The following is a 20,652-nucleotide window of genomic DNA, read 5'->3' as shown; positions in this document are numbered from 1 at the left end:
TGAACATCATAAAGTGGTCTCTCTTTGGTTTATTGACTGACATTCCGATATTAAGGAGCTGTGACAAAAAAAAAGTCCCACTACACAAAAACCACTGTAATGCTTCAATATTGAAAAGAAAAAAAAACTTGTCCGCTCAGGCTTTTAGACATGAACACTTATATGATCCTCAACAGTGGTGACAATAATTATTCATACTGCAGCGCATGATGGGAGTTTTTACTATGGTGTTACCCAGCATGCATTGCAGCATGAAGCATTTTGTTGATTGTCACTATTGTTGAGATTCATATGCTGGTTCTTGATGTATGTGTGTGCCTAAATAGCACCGGAGATCACATTTTTGTATGCATTATAAAGATTTACAATTCATTCATAGTAACCAGTAGAGCAGCACTTTGTTTTGCATGGCTGTAGTTTCACAGGGTTGATTATGCAAAACCTAAACATATAACATTTTTTGATTGTAATCAGGTCAGCTCATGATAACTATCTCATCATATAAATATAGGTAATAGCTGCTCACTGCATACCACTGATCTCTCTGCGTCACAACACCTCATGCATTGCTATAAAGAAAAATCTAACACATGAGTCAAGGGTCGAGAGCGCAACTAAAGCAAACACCGATCTCCATGGTGGTGCCATAATTTTAACCAATAAAACATCAACATCTGATCCTCTGTAATTCTCAATAACAGCAGGTGTTCATCACTAATGCACAATCATCATTTAATTAGTCACTTAATTATCTCATTAACTTTAACTCTTTGAAGACTCGGGATATGACTTGAAGACCTGCTTGTGACTTGAAAGTCCCATCTCTGGTGGGGGGTGGTCAACGGAGTTTCTCCTGAAGTCCATCACAACCTCCTTTGTCTTACTCACATTGAGGGACAGGTTGTTAGTTCCACACCATTCAGCCAGCTTTGCCACTTCCTCTCTGTAGTGCATTTCATCACTTTTGCTGATGAGACCTACCACCTTTGTGTCATCCACGAACTTGATGATGTGGTTGGAGCTGAACTTGGCAGTGCAGTCGTGGGTCTGCAGCGTGAAGAGCAGCGGGCTGAGCACACAGCCTTGTGGGGCACCTGTGCTCAGTGTGGTAGTGCTTGAGGTGTTGTGGCCGACACGGACTGACTGAGGTTTTCCAGATAGAAAGTCTGGAATCCAATTACAGAGGGAATTGCTAAGGCCCAGCAGGTTTAGTTTATTGATGAGCTGTTGTGAGATTATTGTGTTGAACGCTGAGCTGAAGTCGATGAACAGCATTCTAACATAGGAATCTTTATTTTCTAGGTGGGTAAGAGCCAGGTGGATGGTGGTGGAAATTGCATCGTCTGTAGAGCGGTTTGGACGGTATGCAAACTGGAGTGGATCGAGTGTGTTGGGGAGGCTGGTTTTGATGTTGTGCGTGACTAACCTCTCAAAGCACTTCATCATTATTGGAGTCAGTGCTATGGGACAGTAGTCATTTAGACAGGACACAGGTGATTTCTTTGGTACCGGTATGATTGTTGTGGATTTGAGACATGTTGGGACGACTGCCTGGCTCAGCGAGGTGTTGAAGATATCTGTTAGGACATCTGTCAGCTGTGCAGCACAGTCTCTCAATACACGGCCAGGTATGTCGTCAGGACCCACAGCCTTGCGTGGGTTAATCCTAGATAGGGTCTTCCTTACGTCGGCTGGAGACAGACAGAGCGCCTGGTCGTTGAGAGGTATGGGCAGTTTTTGTGCGGGTGTGTCATTCTGCATTTCAAACTGGGAATAAAATTGGTTGAGTGTATCCGGGAGGGATGTGTCATTATCACAGGCCTGTGGCGGGGGCTTTTAGTCAGTGGTGGTCTGAATGGTTTGCCACAGGCTCCGTGTGTCTCTGCTGTCTGTGAAGTGATTGTTGATTTTCTTGAGCATACGACCGTTTTGCATTTTTGATGCCACAGGACAGATTGGCTCTTGCTGTTTTGAGGGCTGCTTTATCTCCTGATCTGAATGCTTCATCTCTGGTCTTTAGCAGCCCACAAACCTCTGCTGTCATCCACGGCTTTTGGTTTGCACGTGTGATGATGGTCTTGGTGACTGTCACATCATCAATGCACTTTTTGATGTAAGCACTCACAGTTTCAGTGTACTCCTGCAGGTCTGTGTGGTTGTTGTAGGTGGCTGCCTCTTTAAACATGTTCCAGTCTGTGCACTGAAAGCAGTCCTGTAGAGTTGAGGTAGCATCATCTGGCCAAACTGTGATGAGTTTTTTGTCTGTATGCTGGAATTAGCATAACAGAGATGTGATCCAAATACCCTAGGTGGGGGCGGGGTACAGCCTTGTACGAGTTCTTTTTTGTTGTGTAAACAAAGTCCAGTGTGTTTTTTCCCCTTGTTGCAAAGTTCACATGTTGGTAGAACTTTGGCAGCACTGTCTTTAAGTTTGCGTCGTTGAAGTCACCGGCTGTTATGAAAAAGCTGTCAGGGTTATTTGTTTGTTGTTCGCTGATGGCGATGTACAGCTCGCGAAGCGCGTCCTTAGCGTTTGCACACGGGGGGGATGTAAACGGCGACAATAACAATGGCCGTGAACTCCCGCGGCAGATAGAATGGTCGACACTTCACAAACATAAACTCCACCAGCGATGAACAGTGTTTTGTCACTACCACAGCATTGTTACACCACTCTTTGTTGATGTACACACACAAGCCACCCCCGCAAGTCTTACAGACAGTGCTGTATCTCTGTCCGCTCGGTAGCAGGTGAGTCCATGCAACTGAATAGCGCAGTCCAGGATATTGTCGTTTAACCATGTTTCAGTGAAAACAAGCACACAACAATCCCTTGTCTCATGCAGTGTAGACCGACTGAGTTGAATTAAGTCCAGTTTATTTTCCAGAGAGCGAACGTTTGAGAGCATGAGTGATGGAATCGCTGGTCTAGTGGGGTTAGCCCTTAGCCTAGCTCGTGTGCCTCCATGCTTGCCGCGCTTCTGTCCTCTCTCACATCGCCGGCGTTGCCGTTTTGTGCAGGTAGCGTCAGTAGGCGAGGCCGCGGTCTCGGGGTTCGGCTTCAGCAGCAGAAAGAGGCCTCGTAGCTTCTCAGTAGTCACGGGCGAAAGCTGTTATTTTTACTCACTGCCGATTTCCAGAAGGCTTTGTTGATCATAGATGTGTTTCCGAGTGTTTATCTGATGATTTTTCGATAAGGTGAGACTGTTTGAAGACGAGGAAACGAGACTAACAGACATAAAAACACAATTTTTGGGACCCGGAGTAGCCGCTGCGTCCGACCGCGCCGCCATCTTGGATTTCGATGGCGAAATGCATTGACCTTCGTTCCCTGACAGTAAAAACGGATCTGACTCTGATGCTAGCATCGGTAAAGCGGATGGGAGATCTGCAGGCACTCTCTGTGAGCCCCTCCTGCCTTGAATTCTGGCCCATGGATATGTACCTAAGGTGCTCTCCACTCCGTTCAGAGCACAGGTTATAATTCTATCGGCGCTTCCTTGCTAGGATGACCAGGAGTTGAACTTAATCTGCCCCGTCAGGGCATTGAGGTTTTATATTGAGCATTCTGCCAACTCTTTATATGCTTCGATGGCCGCACCAAAGGGCTTCCAGTCACTAAGCAGAGACTCTCCATGTGGATAGTTGACGCTATTGCACTAGCATACTCCTCCTTGGGCCTACACTGCCCCATGGGAGTAAGAGCCCATTTGACTAGAGGTATGGCCTTGTCTTGGGCATGGTCTAACGGTGTGTCCATTGCAGAAATCTGTGCGACAACTGACTGGGCCTTGCCGTCCACATCTGCCAGGTTCTATAATCTGGACATCCCGACCTTACAGGCCAGGGTCCTTTCTGTTTAATGGGCTCATTCTTGTCTTAGGGCAAACCAGTGCTTAGGCTGTGCCTCCCTTCTTGCGTTCTTGGCCCTAACTGAGTGCTGCAGCTGTAAGAGTTTTCTTGGAACGATTACTCATGGCTGGGCTGACCTCTGGGCCCCTTGTGGTGCTAGTTATAATGAGTCGTTCCTCTAGCATAACACGGCGGGATTGTACTGATTCCCCATAGTGTCTTAGCGAAGTATCGATAGCGCTGAAGTATCGATTGGAAACGTACTCGGTTACTAACGTAACCTCGTTTCCCTGAGATACGGGAACGAGCACTTGGTAACTAGCCATGCTATGCCGCTGCATGACTCAGTCATCGCTTCAGTCGAAGTAACCTGAGGATCCTATGGCAACAGGCCCACTTATATAGCCAGATGGCCCCGTCCATTCTGGCGGGCTCTGGCGGGCTTTATCGCCATAGGTTTGTGCAGCTCAGCTGCAGAGCCATTGGTTCAATTTTTATATCACTGCATGAACCAATGGCCGTGCAGTTACACTGCCTTATTAAATAAGGCTTCAGTCATTGGAGAAAAGCAGTCTTCCCCATAGCATCTTAGCGACGCAGTACTCGTTCCCATATCTCAGGGAACCGAGGTTACGTTAGCAACTCAGTACGTTTTTCGGCACAGGATTGCGCATAATTCTACACATTCCTGCAGGTTTCGCGCAAACATTTATGCACTATAGCATATTGGTTGAATCCAAACAGGTTATCAGAGCAGTTCGGTCAAATTAAACCTTTCCGGGAGACGTAATGCACAAATGGCTCACATCCATAGTTCAACCATGGAATCTGTAGTAAAACTATGGTTAAAACATTACGGTTACTATACTTTTACTATAATAAATTCAGGGTTAATTTTCGTAAGGGAATATTTGACTAGAGATGAAGCAGTAACATGTTCAATATCAGGATTTTTCTATAAAGATATTGTCATGGTGCAGTTATTGTTGTACTAATTTAGGCATTTAGGCAATTAAGAAAATATGGTTATTTTGCACGGTCCCATCCTAAGGATTTTAACCTTTTTTATGTGATGGCCATACAACAAATAGTGCTGTCCATGTTTCAGAATTTGTTGTGGGTGAGTGGGACGGCCTGGATGAGTGACATTTTGTCCCAGTCTGGCCCTGTTCTACATCGTGGTTGTTCAACCTGGATAATTCATTAGCTAACAAAATTTTAAATGTAAGTTCTGTTGTATTAAAAGGGTCATATGATGTTTTTTTTAAAGATCATTATTTTGTGTATTTGGTGTAACAGAATATGTTGACATGCTTTAATGTTCAAAAAACACATTATTTTTCAAATACTGTACATTATTGTAGGTCCTCTATGCCCCGCCTCTCTCAAACGGTTCGTTTTCTACAAAGTCCCTCCTTCCGACAAGCGCAGTCTGCTCTGAGTGACCAGCTGACCCAGTGCATTGTGATTGGCCAAACACCGCAAGCACTCGTCGGAAATGTAACGCCCCTTACCATAATCGCGAGCTTCATCTTTCAAAATAAATGTAAAGACAGTAAATAATGTCATTAGTTTTACCATCAGTTCAAGCCCGAAAGGGGAACAGAGTCGCGTGACAGACACAGTGATGAAGCTGGTATGTATTTGTGATGTGCCCCCCCCCCCCCCCTCTCTCTCTCTCTCTCTCGCGCGCGCTCTCTCTCTCTCTCTCTCTCTCTCACGCTCTCTCCCTCTTTCGCTCTCTCTCGCGCTCTCTCTCTCGCACACACACAGACGATGCACAAAACTCTGCATTGGAACAGTCAATAGCAAATACTTAAACTAATAACAAAGCAGAAGCTGATTCAGAAGCGCCAGATTGTCATAGCAAAGTCAAAATTACCTCCTCTCCTAGGTTCACGAAACGGTTGTCCATAAAATGCATTGCTGTTCTGTTGTAAGTAATCTTAAAGATTCCTAAATGCATCTATTTTCGGAAGGCCAAATAAAGTGCTTTTGCTTTCACCTAGAAACACACAGCGTATCCCTGACATGGCTGCTTCAACACTAACTGCGGTTACTGAAGCCATGCCTTCATTCTCTGTGTGCACATTTGGGCGGCATTATGCAAATATTTCCACATAGTGATGTAGACATGTGGGGGCGTGTTAGAATGAGCCGTTTTAGGGGGGCGTGGCAGAGTCTTAACTTTGATAAAGAATATCTATTTGGTTTTGAGACTTTAGTCTTTGCAACTTCAGGGATCTTGTTTATGCACAATCAGCTTGTAACACTCCAAAGAGAAAGGAAAACTTGAAATCGCATCATATGACCCCTTTAAGGTGTTTATATGAAGTGAGGTCCCATTACCAGTGTGACACTAAAACAGGTAGTAGTAATGGCTACTTTTTATTATTTTAGAGTATTTTTTAAACATGAGTATCTGTACTTCTACTTGAGTGAAGGATATGTATACTTTTTCCATCTCTGGAATTTACTATATTACTATTTTTAATCAGTTGACCCCCCTTGATTAAACCCATGTGTGTTTTTCAGATGCACGCTGTACAAAGTTCTACCACCCCGAAAGGAAAGATGGCGCAATATACAGATTGTGTAAAGGAGACCTGTGCCAGTGTGCAGAAGGTATCATCAGCCACAAATAACACCACTGCAACGAAATAGTGTAAACAGGCACTATCCTGTAGCATTGTACACCTGGCATTTTTGAACTTGTGAAACGCCTTAGAAAAGGATGCATTATGTGATTACATAACAGAAAATTAAACATTATCTCTTGCAAATTTTCAGTAAATCTTAGTAATGTTACTTTAGCCAAAATAGTTTATTGTAATTGTATAAAAAAGTCTGACTAAATGAAACTTGAAAGTGTTCGTTTTGGACTATTAATTAATCATGCTGTGATATACAGTGTCTGGCTAAAATATCTGATTTTCATTCATTATACACATTGTAATTTGTGTAATAATTTGAACCTGTATCTCAGTTTAGTAATCACAAGAGACTTTGAAGGAGAACCTCTAGATAAACTGAAGACATTTGTGTAAATCCAAAGGAATAAAGCAGAAATTTAAAGACCACCTGTGGTGATTTTTTACATGTCAACGCAATGGCTGAGCATTTTCTTCTCAAAGGTGCTGTATGTAATGTTTGACTGCACTAAAGCATAAAGATAAAGTTACGTGACATGTGGCCAAGTATGGTGACCCATACTTGGAATTAGTGCTCTGCATTTAACCCATCCAAAGTTCACACACACAGCAGTGAACACACACCCACCGTGAACACACACACCCGGAGCAGTGGGCAGCCATTTTTTGCTGCGGTGCCCAGAGAGCAGTTGGAGGTTCAGTGCCTTGCTCAAGGGCACCTCAGTCGTGGTATTGAAGGTGGGAGAGAGCACTGTACATTCACTCCCCCCACCTACAATCCCTGCCGGTACAAGACTCGAACCCGCAACCTTTGGGTTATGAGTCAGACTCTCTAACCCATCATATGTTAGCAGATGTTTAGGAAACGCTAAGTGCACATTGTTTCTCTGAAAAACAATGCAGTTATTTAACTTTGAAATGTGTGTTCCATGTTGGAATGTCTGTTTTTGTTTTGGTCAATGTGACTCCGCCCACTGCCAGTTTACCCAATAGTAGACACCCGGGTTGCCAGTTGGTGGAAAATACAGCGTATTGCAGCCATGGAAGCCAGCAAACTAACTGGGTCAGAGATTGCAGATTCTACCTGACCTAAAAAGCCTCAGCATCCATCTAAACTCTAACAGGGGGCGAGAGAAACGACTCTCTCCAGTGAATTTTGACCTATTTCAACCACTAACTGTCGGCACCAGGAGTGATTTTTACCAAGAGGAAACCCTGACCAACACCCCCCATCCTCCCCCATTTTATGGCATATGAAATATAGCCTACACATACATGATAATATAACAGTCATATGTGCAAGTTAGAAATATTGGCATGTAGGGCTGCACGATAAATCGAAATGGAATCGAGATCGCGATTCGACAGAAGCTGCGATTGTCATGCGTATCTTTCAGTGACGCATGGTTCTGTGATCAGCAGTAAATCTCCATCCAAAGGCCAGAGGGCACTCTCACGCTGAAACTCCAAAAATGCCTCACAGAAGAAACCCAGAAAATGCCTATGGTTGCAGATGAATAAACAAAACATTCAACTGCTTTCATTTATTCCACGTGACTAATAAACACACAACTACGGCAATATAAAGTTTATCTGAGTTCTTATTATTATAATTTTCATTAAAATAAAGTATATTTATAATGCAATGCCTTTATCACTGCTTAAATACTATGAAATATGTTGCGTGCCTTATTCTGTGTAAGAAGCCACATCATCTCACAGAAGGATTTATTTCAAACACTCGACTGACGTTATGAAGTGAGTTTGGAGTAAAAATATGTTATTAAATGTGGTATTTTCACATGCTTTCAGATGGAGCAGCATTTACTTCACAGAGCCGTAGTTCACTGAGAAGCTCTGTGTAGTAAATGCTGCTCCATCTAAAAGCACGTGATGATGATTTCCTGCTGATTACAGAACCGGCTTTACTAACAAAATGCGCATGACAATCGCATTCGATTAATCGTGTAATCTATTGGCATGGTTATTCAGAAATTGTTTAAAGGGGACCTGTTATATATTTTATCTTTCCTTTAGTGTATGAAATTGCTGTTTGTGCATATAAACAGTCATGATAAAACATGATCTCCCCGTTAAACCAAACTTCAGGAACTCGCGCAAAACAGATGCCATGCAACAAAACAATAAACTTTCTAATCTGAGGAGAAGATATCAAAGAAAACGATTTGCTCATCTGTCCCTTCACCCATGCTTAAGCCCTCCTCCCGTCCACCTGGGCATATGGCCTGATCACTGAAAGTTGACTTAAAAGTGTCAAGATTATATTAAGAATCTATGAATTTAACATTTTCCACTTGGTTATTATGCTTTAGTAACTACAGATACCACAGTAAAACTACGATTACTGAGGTAACGTTAAGCCCATAGTAAGTGTTGTGGTTATTATGCTTTAGTAACTACAGATACCACAGTAAAACTACGATTACTGAGGTAACGTTAAGCCCATAGTAAATGTTATTACAAAAAAAGATCGTTGCCCTTACCTGTTTGAAGGTGTACGCCATCAGGTGAACTGAGCCTCGCTGGTGACGTCACTGCCGCTGAAGATGACGCGTGGTATTTGTACGCATCTGCTCTCCACTGAAGTTAATGTGAAGGATTGGCGTATCATATGCACGCAAAATTGGCATTTAGCGTATGCATTACACGCAATTAGAAAGTGTAAAGCGTGTTATTTAAACGCAGACTGATGAGAACGGGTTGCAACGACACACAAATGTTTGTCTAGAGTTATTTGTGTTTATTAGTACGGTTGAACTGGATCATCGAAGGTCAGAAGCAAAGACATTGGTTAATGGAATGGGATTAAATACATAAAGGATATTTGTGTTGTTTAACATTTAATTATTGCATATTCTGAGTTGCATTATTTTTTATTCATTTTGAGGAATACTGAATCTGTGTTTTTTTTCTGAGATGAATTAATGCATATTCATATTTATTTTAGAACTACAGTAACATCTGATTTCTCTCAACATGGGGACAGGAGAGCTGTTAATCAATAAATTGGAAAAAAGTACTTGCGTTACTTATTTGAAAAAGTAACTCAGATATTCTCTTGTAAATTAAAAAGTAATGCGTTACTTTACTAGTTACTTGAAAAAAGTAATCTGATTACGTAACCCCCAACACTGGTCATCAGCATCGAAAATCCTCAAAAGTTTTTCATATTTGTATATTTTTTTAAATGTATGTATATTTATAACACTATTCTTTGTATTATATCACTTTTGAATCAAATTACAAAAAAAACGTTAACGCTAATGCAAGGGTGTTTCTAATGCAGCGTCTAAGGAAAGGATGGTAAATTTGACATTGTTCTCTCGTCTGACTGCCAGAATTTATCAGTGTCTCTCAATTTTATTTTCCTTTTATTGAATGTCATGAAAACACTATCGTGGAGTTTTTCTTTTGCTGTTTGAGCAAATAGGAATGCAAAAAATATATTTGTGGTACTCTCCCATTCACTGCTCTTCAAGTTAACCCAACTATAACGACTTCCGCTGCTGAGAAACCCTGAAATGTGAAAAAGGTCCATTGCTCAGATTCAACTTTGTTGATGGGCGCTATAACTCAACACCCGTGCTCACGGCGCTAACTTGTGCGCTCCTGTCTTGAATTTAAGTGTTTAAATTGTCAGACTCTGTTCCATGTTTTGTCTGTCTTGCTCCCCAGGTGTATGTTATGTTGATTTCTTCCCAGGTGTTTCCTATGTGGTTACCATTGATCCCAAGTGTGTCTTGTCATCCCATCATCCTGTTCTGTGTGTTTGAAGTGTTCCCAGTCCCTAGTTTTCTGTCCGCTGTTATGCGCGTCATCCTGAGTTTTTGAGTTAGTCTCCTTTGGTTCATGGAATTAAAAGTCTAGTTAAAGTATTCTCCAGCGTCTCCTCGTTCTTCTCTAGTGTATTGTGACACATATCACGACCGCTGCAGCGCACAAAGAAATTCTGCATGCTCAAAGTAGTTGAGTTTGTTCTTTAAAACATAAGGTTGCTTTGATGTAAGTTTTGTATAAAAGATTCAGGTAAAGGGTTGTAGATGTTATGCATTCTAGACTGTGTCTTAGTCGAGTAATACTGCAATTGTCCAGAAATTTCGAGTTACATGTGTGACTATATTGAATTTGTTAGTCTGCATATTTCTCATATAGTTGCAGTAATCCATATGCAGGTACGTAGAATTGTCGTGGGGCTACAATGTTATTCACAATTGAATTATCCTTTCTGAATTGGCTTCAAACTGTTAAATTAAGTTGGTTTGAAAAAGCCAACTTACTGAAATCCTATTTAAACGTATTCTTCTAAGACTAAATTTTAAAATGTATCTCCTCCTAGACTTTTAAAGCTACAACCACCAAACTCGAGTCAAACCTTCAGACTGGTCTGACTCGGGTTGCTATATCTTTCCTAACTGATCGTGTCGTGATCAGTTAGTCGTGACTGGCTTTGGCTCGCACACTCTCTGCGCCTCCACCAAACGGTTTGGATCAGAGTAATCAATGCGAGAGAGAGAATGGAGTGGACTGTGGAAGCACACAGATGGAGCAGAGAAGCAAAACTACTGTTCAGGGTTTCAAGTGCAGGTTAGTTTCATCTGAAAATATGCTATTGTAGTTTTGTCTTTGTTTACGTAGTTAAGCAGTCATCACTCAAAATACTGTATAAAGGACATAATTATTATCTATTGTAATGTTACAGTAGTAATTTAGCAGACTAATAATCATTTTTTATTAATAGGTTTAGGGGGCGCTAGGGCAGACAACAACACAACCCTTATGAAAATGAACGGTGATTTTACTATAATCCAAAGACAATGGTTACTATTGTTAAAGCATGGTAACCACAAATTAACCATGGTTTTTGCAACACAAACCATAGTTTAACCTATCATATACAAAGAGACACCAATGTTTCAGGAGTTTAGTGCACAGAATAGGACACATGCTTAGTAGATAACCGCATTTGAGTTGATGTATATGCTTTTATTTATTCATTTTTTTATTAACTTTTTTTTCCAAACCATTGTTAGATGCAGTGTTTCCTGTAGTTATGCAAAGATTTGGTTTCAAAAACAGTATCAGTAAACTAGTTCTTATGCTTTTAAATCTGCATTGAACTTCAAATCAATTTCAAAGTAAAAGGCGGTACTAAAGGCTGATTTTGTGGTGGATGTGTTCAAATTTGATCATCTTAATTCAAGTGGTGAAGGATTCTGAAAGTCTGACACTGTTGAGCACTACTGAAAGGTTAACCCTGCATGGTGTAAATGTTTGAAAATTATTAACAGTTGCAAATAAACATCCATTAGAAATTTAGAAAAGTAATCAAAAGTAAACAGTTACATTACTTTAATAAAGTAATTGAAAAAGTTACACTACTATTACATTTCAAATAGGGTAACTTCTAATATGTAACCTATTAAATTTCCAAAGTAACCTTCCCAACACTGCCAATGATACACTTTACCACACTGTCTGAACAAACTGATCCAATTTCATTACTTGCAAAAGATACAGTCAGTTCTAAACGTGTAATTTGTTATGCTGATTCAAAGTGATAAACATGAGCCAGACTTGAGTAAAACATTAGTTTTCATAGTTTCTACGATTCTCACTTGTACTGATGCTGAAAACACTATAGGTGTCCATCGAGTGTCTGTTTGTAAATGACTGGATTTGGGTGGTTTATGTGTTTAATGTCCTTCATGGGTTTTTAATAATACCAGCAAGATTTCTGCTTTATACATGAACACAGTATTGTCTTCACTTTGCTGATGTTTTTAGTCTGTAGTATGTTTTTGGAAAGCAGACATGGGTTGAATACTGACCAACAAGAGAGGAAAGCCAAACTCCAGAACACAGGCAGAGATACATCGGCATCAGTGAACTCGCTTATACACTTGCTAAAGCAGGATGCATTCATTAATTGTATAAGTGTGCTTTTTTTTTTTTTTACATAAATCAACTGGTGTTTAAAACCAAATTATATTATTTTTGCCAAAACATGCAATTTCATAATAAAGTTTCATTGAATAATTATTATTATTTTTTTACTGTGACTAATTAAAACCTTGGTGTTAATCACATTGGTCAAAAATGTGCAAGGATTCTGGTCTCATCCACTTCCAGTTGTTTTAGCTACACAGTAAATTCCCGAGTGTTAAATGAACACTGCTCGGAGCATATATGGTCCCACTCTAAAAGAGTGTTAAAGTAACACTGAAGCTGTGTTAAAGTTAATGAGATAATTGAGTGATTAATTAAGTGCTGATTGATCATTAGTGATGAACAGCTGCTGTTAACAAGCAGAATCACTGAAGAAAAGAGAAACACAAGAACTACAACACATTGGAGTTGTTAACACAACTACAAGACATTAAATCTCTCAAGATCTCAGCAGAAGATGATTGAACAACTCTACAAACAGCATCACCAGCTTCACACATTACTAACCAGTTTGACTTTATTATCTAAAACAGAATTAATGTTTAGATGTTTTTTTTTTCTTCAACTTACCGTTTTTGTGAATAGTGAGTAAAACTGTAGAGCTTTTATGATTTCTATGTTGTTGCAGTAATGCATAATAGCAATGTGATAAAAACTTTGTAAGTGATTTTTATAAATATGGCTCATACGGAGGTTTCAACTCTGGCACTCATAGACATGAAGAATCAGCATGTGAATCTCAGCAATGGAGACAAAATATTCTGATAATGTTAATGTGATTTTTGAACGTGACAAAACAAGGCAGTAAAAAGTCACAACTAAAAATAAAAAAAATTAAAGCAAATAGTATAAATAAAAGAAAATACTAAAACAATGTAGCGGCATCATTTATTCATGTCGCAATGCATGCTGGGAGCCATGGATGAGTTATGATTGGTGCACCCAGAATGCACTGCAGCATGAATCTGTCTGATGCTGGTCAGCATTGTTGAGATTCATGTGCTGATTCTTGATGTCTGTGTATCTAAACAGTACAGATGTTCTATACTGGTGTACAAAGTGTTTTTAAAGCTCTTCATATTGTTTCATCATGTGCAGCTGTGATCAATAACAAACTATATTACTCATTACCACTGAAAAAAAGCAATTTAAAATACATTTATTATAATTGATGTAACCACGTTTTAAACATGAAATGCTTTTTGTGCCTATTTATTTGTGAGTTTGTAAATGTGTTTGTTTTAATAAATAATTATTAAAAGTTAATACATAAAATATTGTTTCCTTTAATTAAAATACTAAAACAATGTAGTGGCATCATTTATTCATGTCGCAATGCATGCTGGGAGCCATGGATGAGTTATGATTGGTGCACCCAGAATGCACTGCAGCATGAATCTGTCTGATGCTGGTCACCATTGTTGAGATTCATATGCTGATTCTTGATATCTGTGTATCTAAACAGTACAGATGTTCTATACTGGTGTACAAAGTGTTTTTAAAGCTCTTCATATTGTTTCATCATGTGCAGCTGTGATCAATAACAAACTATATTACTCATTACCACTGAAAAAAAGCAATTTAAAATACATTTATTATAATTGATGTAACCACGTTTTAAACATGAAATGCTTTTTGTGCCTATTTATTTGTGAATTTGTAAATGTGTTTGTTTGAATGAATAATTATTAAAAGTTAATAAATGAAATATTTTTTGCTTGAATAAAAAAACATAAAAAAAGGTTTGTGCCTCCAGAGCGCATGCCAAACATAAACTCCTGCAGTTACGCTCAAGATCTCTGTTCTGTGTTCTGTCTCTGTTTATCATATACAGTATACTAATGAAGTTATAAAAGATAAAAATATCAAATGATTCCATTTTATGAATTAAAACATGACATACAAAACAAATTACTATATATTATTATATGATATTATATATATTGTCCTTCCATTTGTCATTTCAATGGAGAACTCATTTGAATCTCATTTACACAATAGCACAGGTATTGAGCTGAAACATCTGGGACATATTTTCACGGTTAAATATGATGTTTGTTCATTATTTCGACCCTTACAAGATCAACAGAGCAGCTGCCAATTTACCAAAGGTTGAATTTACACAACTGGTTTTTGCAGGTCATTTACAGGAAATCTGAATTGGACTGCCGTGAACTCTTCACCTCCTTTTCTGCTCTTTATGAGTCTCCTGTTTGATTCACAAAACTGAACTAAATTTTACTGACAGCTGCTTTATTTAGACACTGAACATGTGTGAAATTTGAGCTTTCTTTGTTACATGAATTCAAAAGATTTGATTTATAAAATCTATAAAAGTAGAAAAGTTTTTTTCAAGCATAATTATAATTTGCTATACTGTTAGACTGTAGAGTGGTGAACTGAAATGTTTGTTTATTTATAAAACAAATGCAAACAAACAGACTGAGAGAGCGTGCAGTTTGGACTCTGAGGGTGGTGGAGGCGGGTATAAATCGGAGCTGCTGCAGCTTCACAGACGCTCACAGGAAGACACACACAGACAGTCAGGATGGAGGTGAAGCTGCTGTTTCTGACTGTTGTTCTGCTCTCCTCACCGCTCCTCACACTATGTGACCCGCTGTGAGTATCAAACACACTGTTTGTTCATGGATTCACTAACAGATCTGTTCTCAAACGCTCTGATTTGATCTCCTCAGGTTTGTTCTGTCGGCTCCTAATCTGCTGAGGGTGGGTTCCTCAGAGAACCTGTTTTTGGATGCTCAGGATTACTCTGGACGAGACCTCGATGTGACGATCATAGTAAAGAATCATCCAAAGAAGAGCCGGGAGATACTGTCTAAATCAGTGACACTGACCGCAGACAACAATTTCCAGATCCTTACAGATATAAAGGTGAGAGTGCAGTAATTACAGTGCAGTGATGTCTCATTTATTTTATTAACCGTTATAACTGGCCGGTTATCTGTTCAACAGATTCCTGATGATCAGATCTTGTTCTCTGACGATCCTCTGGAGAAGCAGTATGTGTATCTACAAGCTCAGTTTCCATCCGTCACTCTGGAGAAAGTGGTCCTGCTCTCATTCCAGTCTGGATATATATTTGTCCAAACAGACAAGCCCATCTACACACCTGCTAGCAAAGGTACGATTAAGTGCTGAAAACATGACCAATATAGAGTACATTAATGAACTTTGAACTTTAAAACATCAGCCTGACATCATTCTGTTTATTATTAAACTGCCTGCTGCTTTTATCAGGGTTTGTATCTGCAGAAAATAAAAATATCAGAACTATGTATTTCAGTTTATTATTTAATTTATTTTATTCAGTTAATTTATTATTATTTTAACTACTTTTGCAGTTCAGTACAGGATTTTCTCTCTGACGCCCAACATGACACCACGCAGTGAGTCTGGAATCACAGTGAAAATCATGGTACACACTGTTATTTCACACACACACACACAGACAGAGTCATTTCAGCATAATGAGCACTGATGATCTCTGCAGTCGCAGTGTTCATGCTGATTTCTGTGTTTCTGAAGAATCCACAAGGCATCACAGTTTCATCAGAGAAGATGTTTCCAGTCAGAGGGATGAAGTCTGGAGGATACAGCATTCCTCAGATGGCCAGGTGTGTGTGTGTGTGTGTGTGTGTGTGTGTGTGTGTGTGTGTGTGAAACACTATGAAGACTGATCCTGAGTGAACTGACTGGATTTAATTTTCAATGATCCACGATGTCTACCTCAGGATAAAAACTCTTGAATTTATCTGCAAACAACACAGCAGCTACTCGTAAATGTGATATGTGCTATAATGCTGATTTAGTCTATTGGATAATGCTTATTTATGAATGTTCTCCAGCTCTGGGATCTGGAAGGTGGTCACACTGTTCTCAAACACTCCTCAGGAGACGTTTACTGCAGACTTTGAGGTCAAAGAATATGGTAAAAACTGATTGTTACATAAATGTGATAATTAAAATAATGTATTTATTGATTTATTTGCATGTCTTTTGTCTGGTTTGGTTTTAGTGCTTCCAACATGTGAAGTGAAATTAAAGCCCAGTAAGTCCTTCTTCTATGTGGGTGATGAGAGTCTGACAGTCGACATTGATGCCAAGTAAGACAAAATATTTTCACTGTATTCAAAATCAATCCTTGAATTGTGCGCACAGTGAATTAAAATAAAGTTGTATGCAAACTACAAAATAATGTACTCTATGTGAAACCAAAACTTGTCCTGATAGTTTAACTTTCAAAACAAAGACAATACTCTATTTACTACAATTTTAGTATTTACCAGCAGCCATATCACCCTGCAGCCCAAGACTTGTTGCCCACTGAAGCTAAGCAGGGCTGAGCCTGGTCAGTACCTGGATGGGAGACCTCCTGGGAAAACTAGGTTGCTGCTGGAAGAGGTGTTAGTGAGGCCAGCAGGGGGTGCTCAACCTGAGGTCTGTGTGGGTCCTAATGCCCCAGTATAGTGACGGGTACACTATACTGCCAACAAGCACCGTCCTTCAGATGAGACGTTAAACCGAGGCCAAATTTGCCCATTGGCCTCTGACCATCATGGCCTCCTAACAATCCCCATATTTGCTGATTGGCTTCATCACTCTGTCTCCTCTCCACCAGTAAGCTGGTGTGTGGTGGGCGTTCTGGCACACTATGGCTGCCGTCGCATCATCCAGGTGGATGCTGCACACTTACAATGTAAAGCGCTTTGAGTGCCTAGAAAAGCGCTATATAAATGTAATGAATTATTATTATTTTTTTTTTATTAGTTATTTTACTGATCGTATGAACATAGTTTCAATTGTATCTGTCACAATCCAGAAGATCTGCACAATCTGCACAAACACTCAAAGCACACACACTTCTCAAACAGCATCAGAGTACAAAAATAAAAAATTCCCTCATATTGTTTATAACCTGTATGGCTTTCTCAACACACAAGAGACTTTTAAAAATGCTGAAACTGCTCTTTTTCTATGTAATGAAGTGCATGTGGATCAGGGATAGTCATCATCTCTATTCAGTTTTACAGCAGAGACTGAATGTGCTTTTATAGGTACCTGTTTGGACAGAAGGTGGATGGAAATGCGTTTGTGGTGTTTGGTGTGATGGAAGATGAGAAGAAAACAAGTATTCCTGCATCTCTGCAAAAAGTTCAGGTGAGAGACATTAAACATCTCGCCTGTTGAGATCAATATAATTTCTCCTCAAACCTAGAGGACAGTTTAAATAAGAAGTTAAATAGCTTTTATTGTATATTGTTTTTCATGTGTGAATAGATTGTGAAAGGAGAGGGTACTGCAGAACTGACCAATCAGATGATCACTGACACCTTTCCAAACATTAACCAGCTGGTTGGACGATCAATCTATGTTTCAGTCAGTCTATTAACAGAAAGTGGTAAGACTCAACAGATCTGTATGCACATGTTTACCTGCACGTGTGTGATTGTATGAGAAGCTAATGGTTTGTGTGTTTCAGGCAGTGAAATGGTGGAAGCAGAAAGGAGAGGCATTCAGATCGTGACGTCACCGTACACCATCCACTTCAAAAGAACACCACACTTCTTCAAACCTGGGATGCCCTTCGACGTCTTGGTAGCTAATTTTACTCATTAAACTCTATTCTGTAAAAGGAAGTGGCACTCATGTGCGAGACGCTGAAAAGCAGTGAGATGCGAGTATCATTTGCATGACATTTACAACAGTTAAAAAGCAGCACAGACAAATGTTTTTTTTTTTTTACAGTTTTACAGTTAACATGTAGAAAATGTGGAACAATTTCATTATTTTTTGGTCTGGGTTCTATAAAAGATCTATGTAACAAATCCTGACCAAACACCTGCTGAAAATGTGGAAGTGGAGGTCAATCCTGGAGGGGTCAGAGGTCGAACAAGAGACAACGGCATTGCGAAGGTTACCGTCAACACTCCGAGAGGATCTTCAACACTGGACATCACTGTAAGACCTGCCATCATAACAGCACTGATGTTCATTCAGTTTCACTGGTGATCTAGTGGAGAATAGATCAGTTAACAGATGTTAAACAATCAATAGAGCATATTGTACAAAGAACATCAGAAAACAATGTATTTATTCTTTCCAGGCAAAGACCAAAGATCCACAATTAAGAGACGGACAGCAGGCAGTGAGGAAGATGACGGCTCAGGCCTATGAGACCAAAGGCGGCTCCAACAACTACCTGTACATCGGCATTGATGCTGCTGTGCTTCAGATCGGTGAGCCAATGAGAGTCTATCTGGGCACGGGACAAAGTCCAGGAGTCAAAGATCAAGACTTCACATACATGGTGATTGACAGTCATGTCAGGATTCAAGCAGAAATTATTGATTAAAGTAAAACTTGTGTATTGTTTTTGTTTAAAATGTAATCTTATGAATAAAGGAATATCTCTATTTTCTCATCTGCCTCATTTTCAGATCTTGAGTAAAGGTCAGATTGTAAAAGCAGACAGGTTTAAGCGAAGAGGAGAATCACTAGTGATTCTGCCTGTGACTGTAACCAAAGACATGGTGCCGTCCTTCCGCTTTGTGGCTTATTACCATGTGGGCTCGTCTGAGGTGGTGTCTGATTCAGTCTGGGTCGATGTGAAGGACACGTGCATGGGAACGGTGGGTCAACAATCACAAAAAAACAGTTGATGTGCCAATCATCTAGGTCTGACTCAGTGTCTCATTTAATAACAGCTCCAGATTGATGTGAAGGAGAAGATGAATATCTATGGCACAGGAGAAGAGGTCAAGCTGCAGATAACTGGAGATCCTGGAGCTAAAGTTGGTCTGGTGGTGGTTGACAAAGCTGTGAACAAGAACAGACTCACTCAGACAAAGGTGAAGGATGTTCATCAGCATCTCAACAGTCACTGCATTCTTGAGACAGGTTTATAAATGATCTCTTTGCTGCTTTAGATCTGGGACGTCATAGAGAAGCATGACACCGGCTGTACAGCAGGAGGTGGGAGGGACAGTATGGGGGTTTTCACTGATGCAGGTCTGATGTTTGAGTCCAGCACTGCAGGAGGAACCAACACCAGAACAAGTATGTTTGTATATTTGTAATTTCTTCATTTTGAATAAAAATACTAGTATTTTTTATTCACTAAAGAGGTAACACTATACAATAATGGTACATGACTAATCATGTGCTAATACCTGATTTATTACTTACGTCAACATTAACTCATGATTAGTGAAGACATGAGGAGCTGTCCTTAACTATGACTGGAATCATAAGGATTCATGCATGAATAACGCATCCTTAACTAAATAGTACATGTTTAATTGACATTTAGGGGTGAATTTAATCAAACTGTCTCTATAAGAAGGAATAGTATATATTTTGACTTTCAAATACATTTAAACAGTTTAATATTGTCATAATTCAAACTATTGACATCTGCAGATTTGTCATAAACATTACTGATCACTGATCCTCCTTATCAAATGTAGAAAATACTAAATACAATAATAAATGATCTTAAAAGGTCACAATCTGTTTTGAGACTCCAGTCATAGTTAAGGACAGCTCTTGATTGGTTCATGATTAGCTCATGTCTTCTTCACTAATCATGAGTTCGTGTTGAAGTAAGTATTAATTCAGATATTGGTACATGATTATTAATGTACCATTATTTTAAAGTGTTACCACTAAATATAATCCAGAGGGGCACGTACTGTCCATAAACACCATGAATTAGAAATAATTGCCTATAGAGCAGATTTGCACATTTGAGATGTTTAAACAGTTAATGACAGTGTATTTGCCTTTAAATGTCTCCAGTGTCTATAGGGTAACTCATTTAAGTTGGTATGATCAGTGCTGAAACAGCACTGCACATAGTTAACATTTAGTGAATTCCCCCTTCATACATTAGAGTGTCAAATGCTTTAATTCTAATGAGTTTTTCCTCTAGCGGCTGATTGTCCCTTCCTTTCAAAGAGAAGACGGCGATCAGGTGAGAAACAGTAATTCTGATTCAACCCTTTTAAATGCTTAATGTGAACCTATTATATATGTTGTATTTCTATCATTATGGTTTGTTGGAATAAAGTTACCATCATCTTGATGATTATCAAAATTAGCTTGTAATGATCCAGCTATGATGTTGTAGCGTCTGGAACACTCCAACACACAATATATATTT

At 39.5% G+C, this 20,652-nt stretch overlaps 2 protein-coding genes across 2 annotated transcripts in view; both read left to right on the top strand.

Annotated features, from left to right (window-relative positions):
• LOC107573399 (complement C3-like) overlaps positions 1-6,585 on the top strand; it is a 65,271-nt gene extending 58,686 nt beyond the window's left edge. The window contains exon 28 of the mRNA XM_016259836.1: positions 6,388-6,585. Within this exon, the coding sequence (XP_016115322.1) occupies positions 6,388-6,497 (110 nt within the window). The 3' untranslated portion in view covers positions 6,498-6,585. The remainder of the gene's footprint in view (positions 1-6,387) is intronic.
• An 8,376-nt stretch (positions 6,586-14,961) lies between these two features.
• LOC107573401 (complement C3-like) lies at positions 14,962-20,509 on the top strand. Its single transcript, XM_016259838.1, has 16 exons — positions 14,962-15,089; positions 15,167-15,362; positions 15,444-15,612; positions 15,833-15,906; positions 16,017-16,105; positions 16,337-16,419; positions 16,507-16,594; positions 17,546-17,648; positions 17,769-17,889; positions 17,971-18,086; positions 18,303-18,449; positions 18,595-18,798; positions 18,929-19,120; positions 19,196-19,339; positions 19,418-19,547; positions 20,422-20,509. Exons 1-16 carry the CDS (start codon positions 15,019-15,021, stop codon positions 20,475-20,477), a joined length of 1,983 nt encoding a protein of 660 aa, XP_016115324.1. The 5' UTR covers positions 14,962-15,018; the 3' UTR covers positions 20,478-20,509.
• The last annotated feature ends 143 nt before the right edge of the window (positions 20,510-20,652 follow it).

The sequence above is a fragment of the Sinocyclocheilus grahami genome, unplaced genomic scaffold (genome assembly GCF_001515645.1).
Source record: "Sinocyclocheilus grahami isolate Dianchi unplaced genomic scaffold, SAMN03320097.WGS_v1.1 scaffold1933.1, whole genome shotgun sequence".
Taxonomy (NCBI): Eukaryota; Metazoa; Chordata; class Actinopteri; order Cypriniformes; family Cyprinidae; genus Sinocyclocheilus; species Sinocyclocheilus grahami.
Note: the sequence above shows the minus strand (reverse complement) of the source record. Positions and strands in the feature narration are given on the sequence as shown.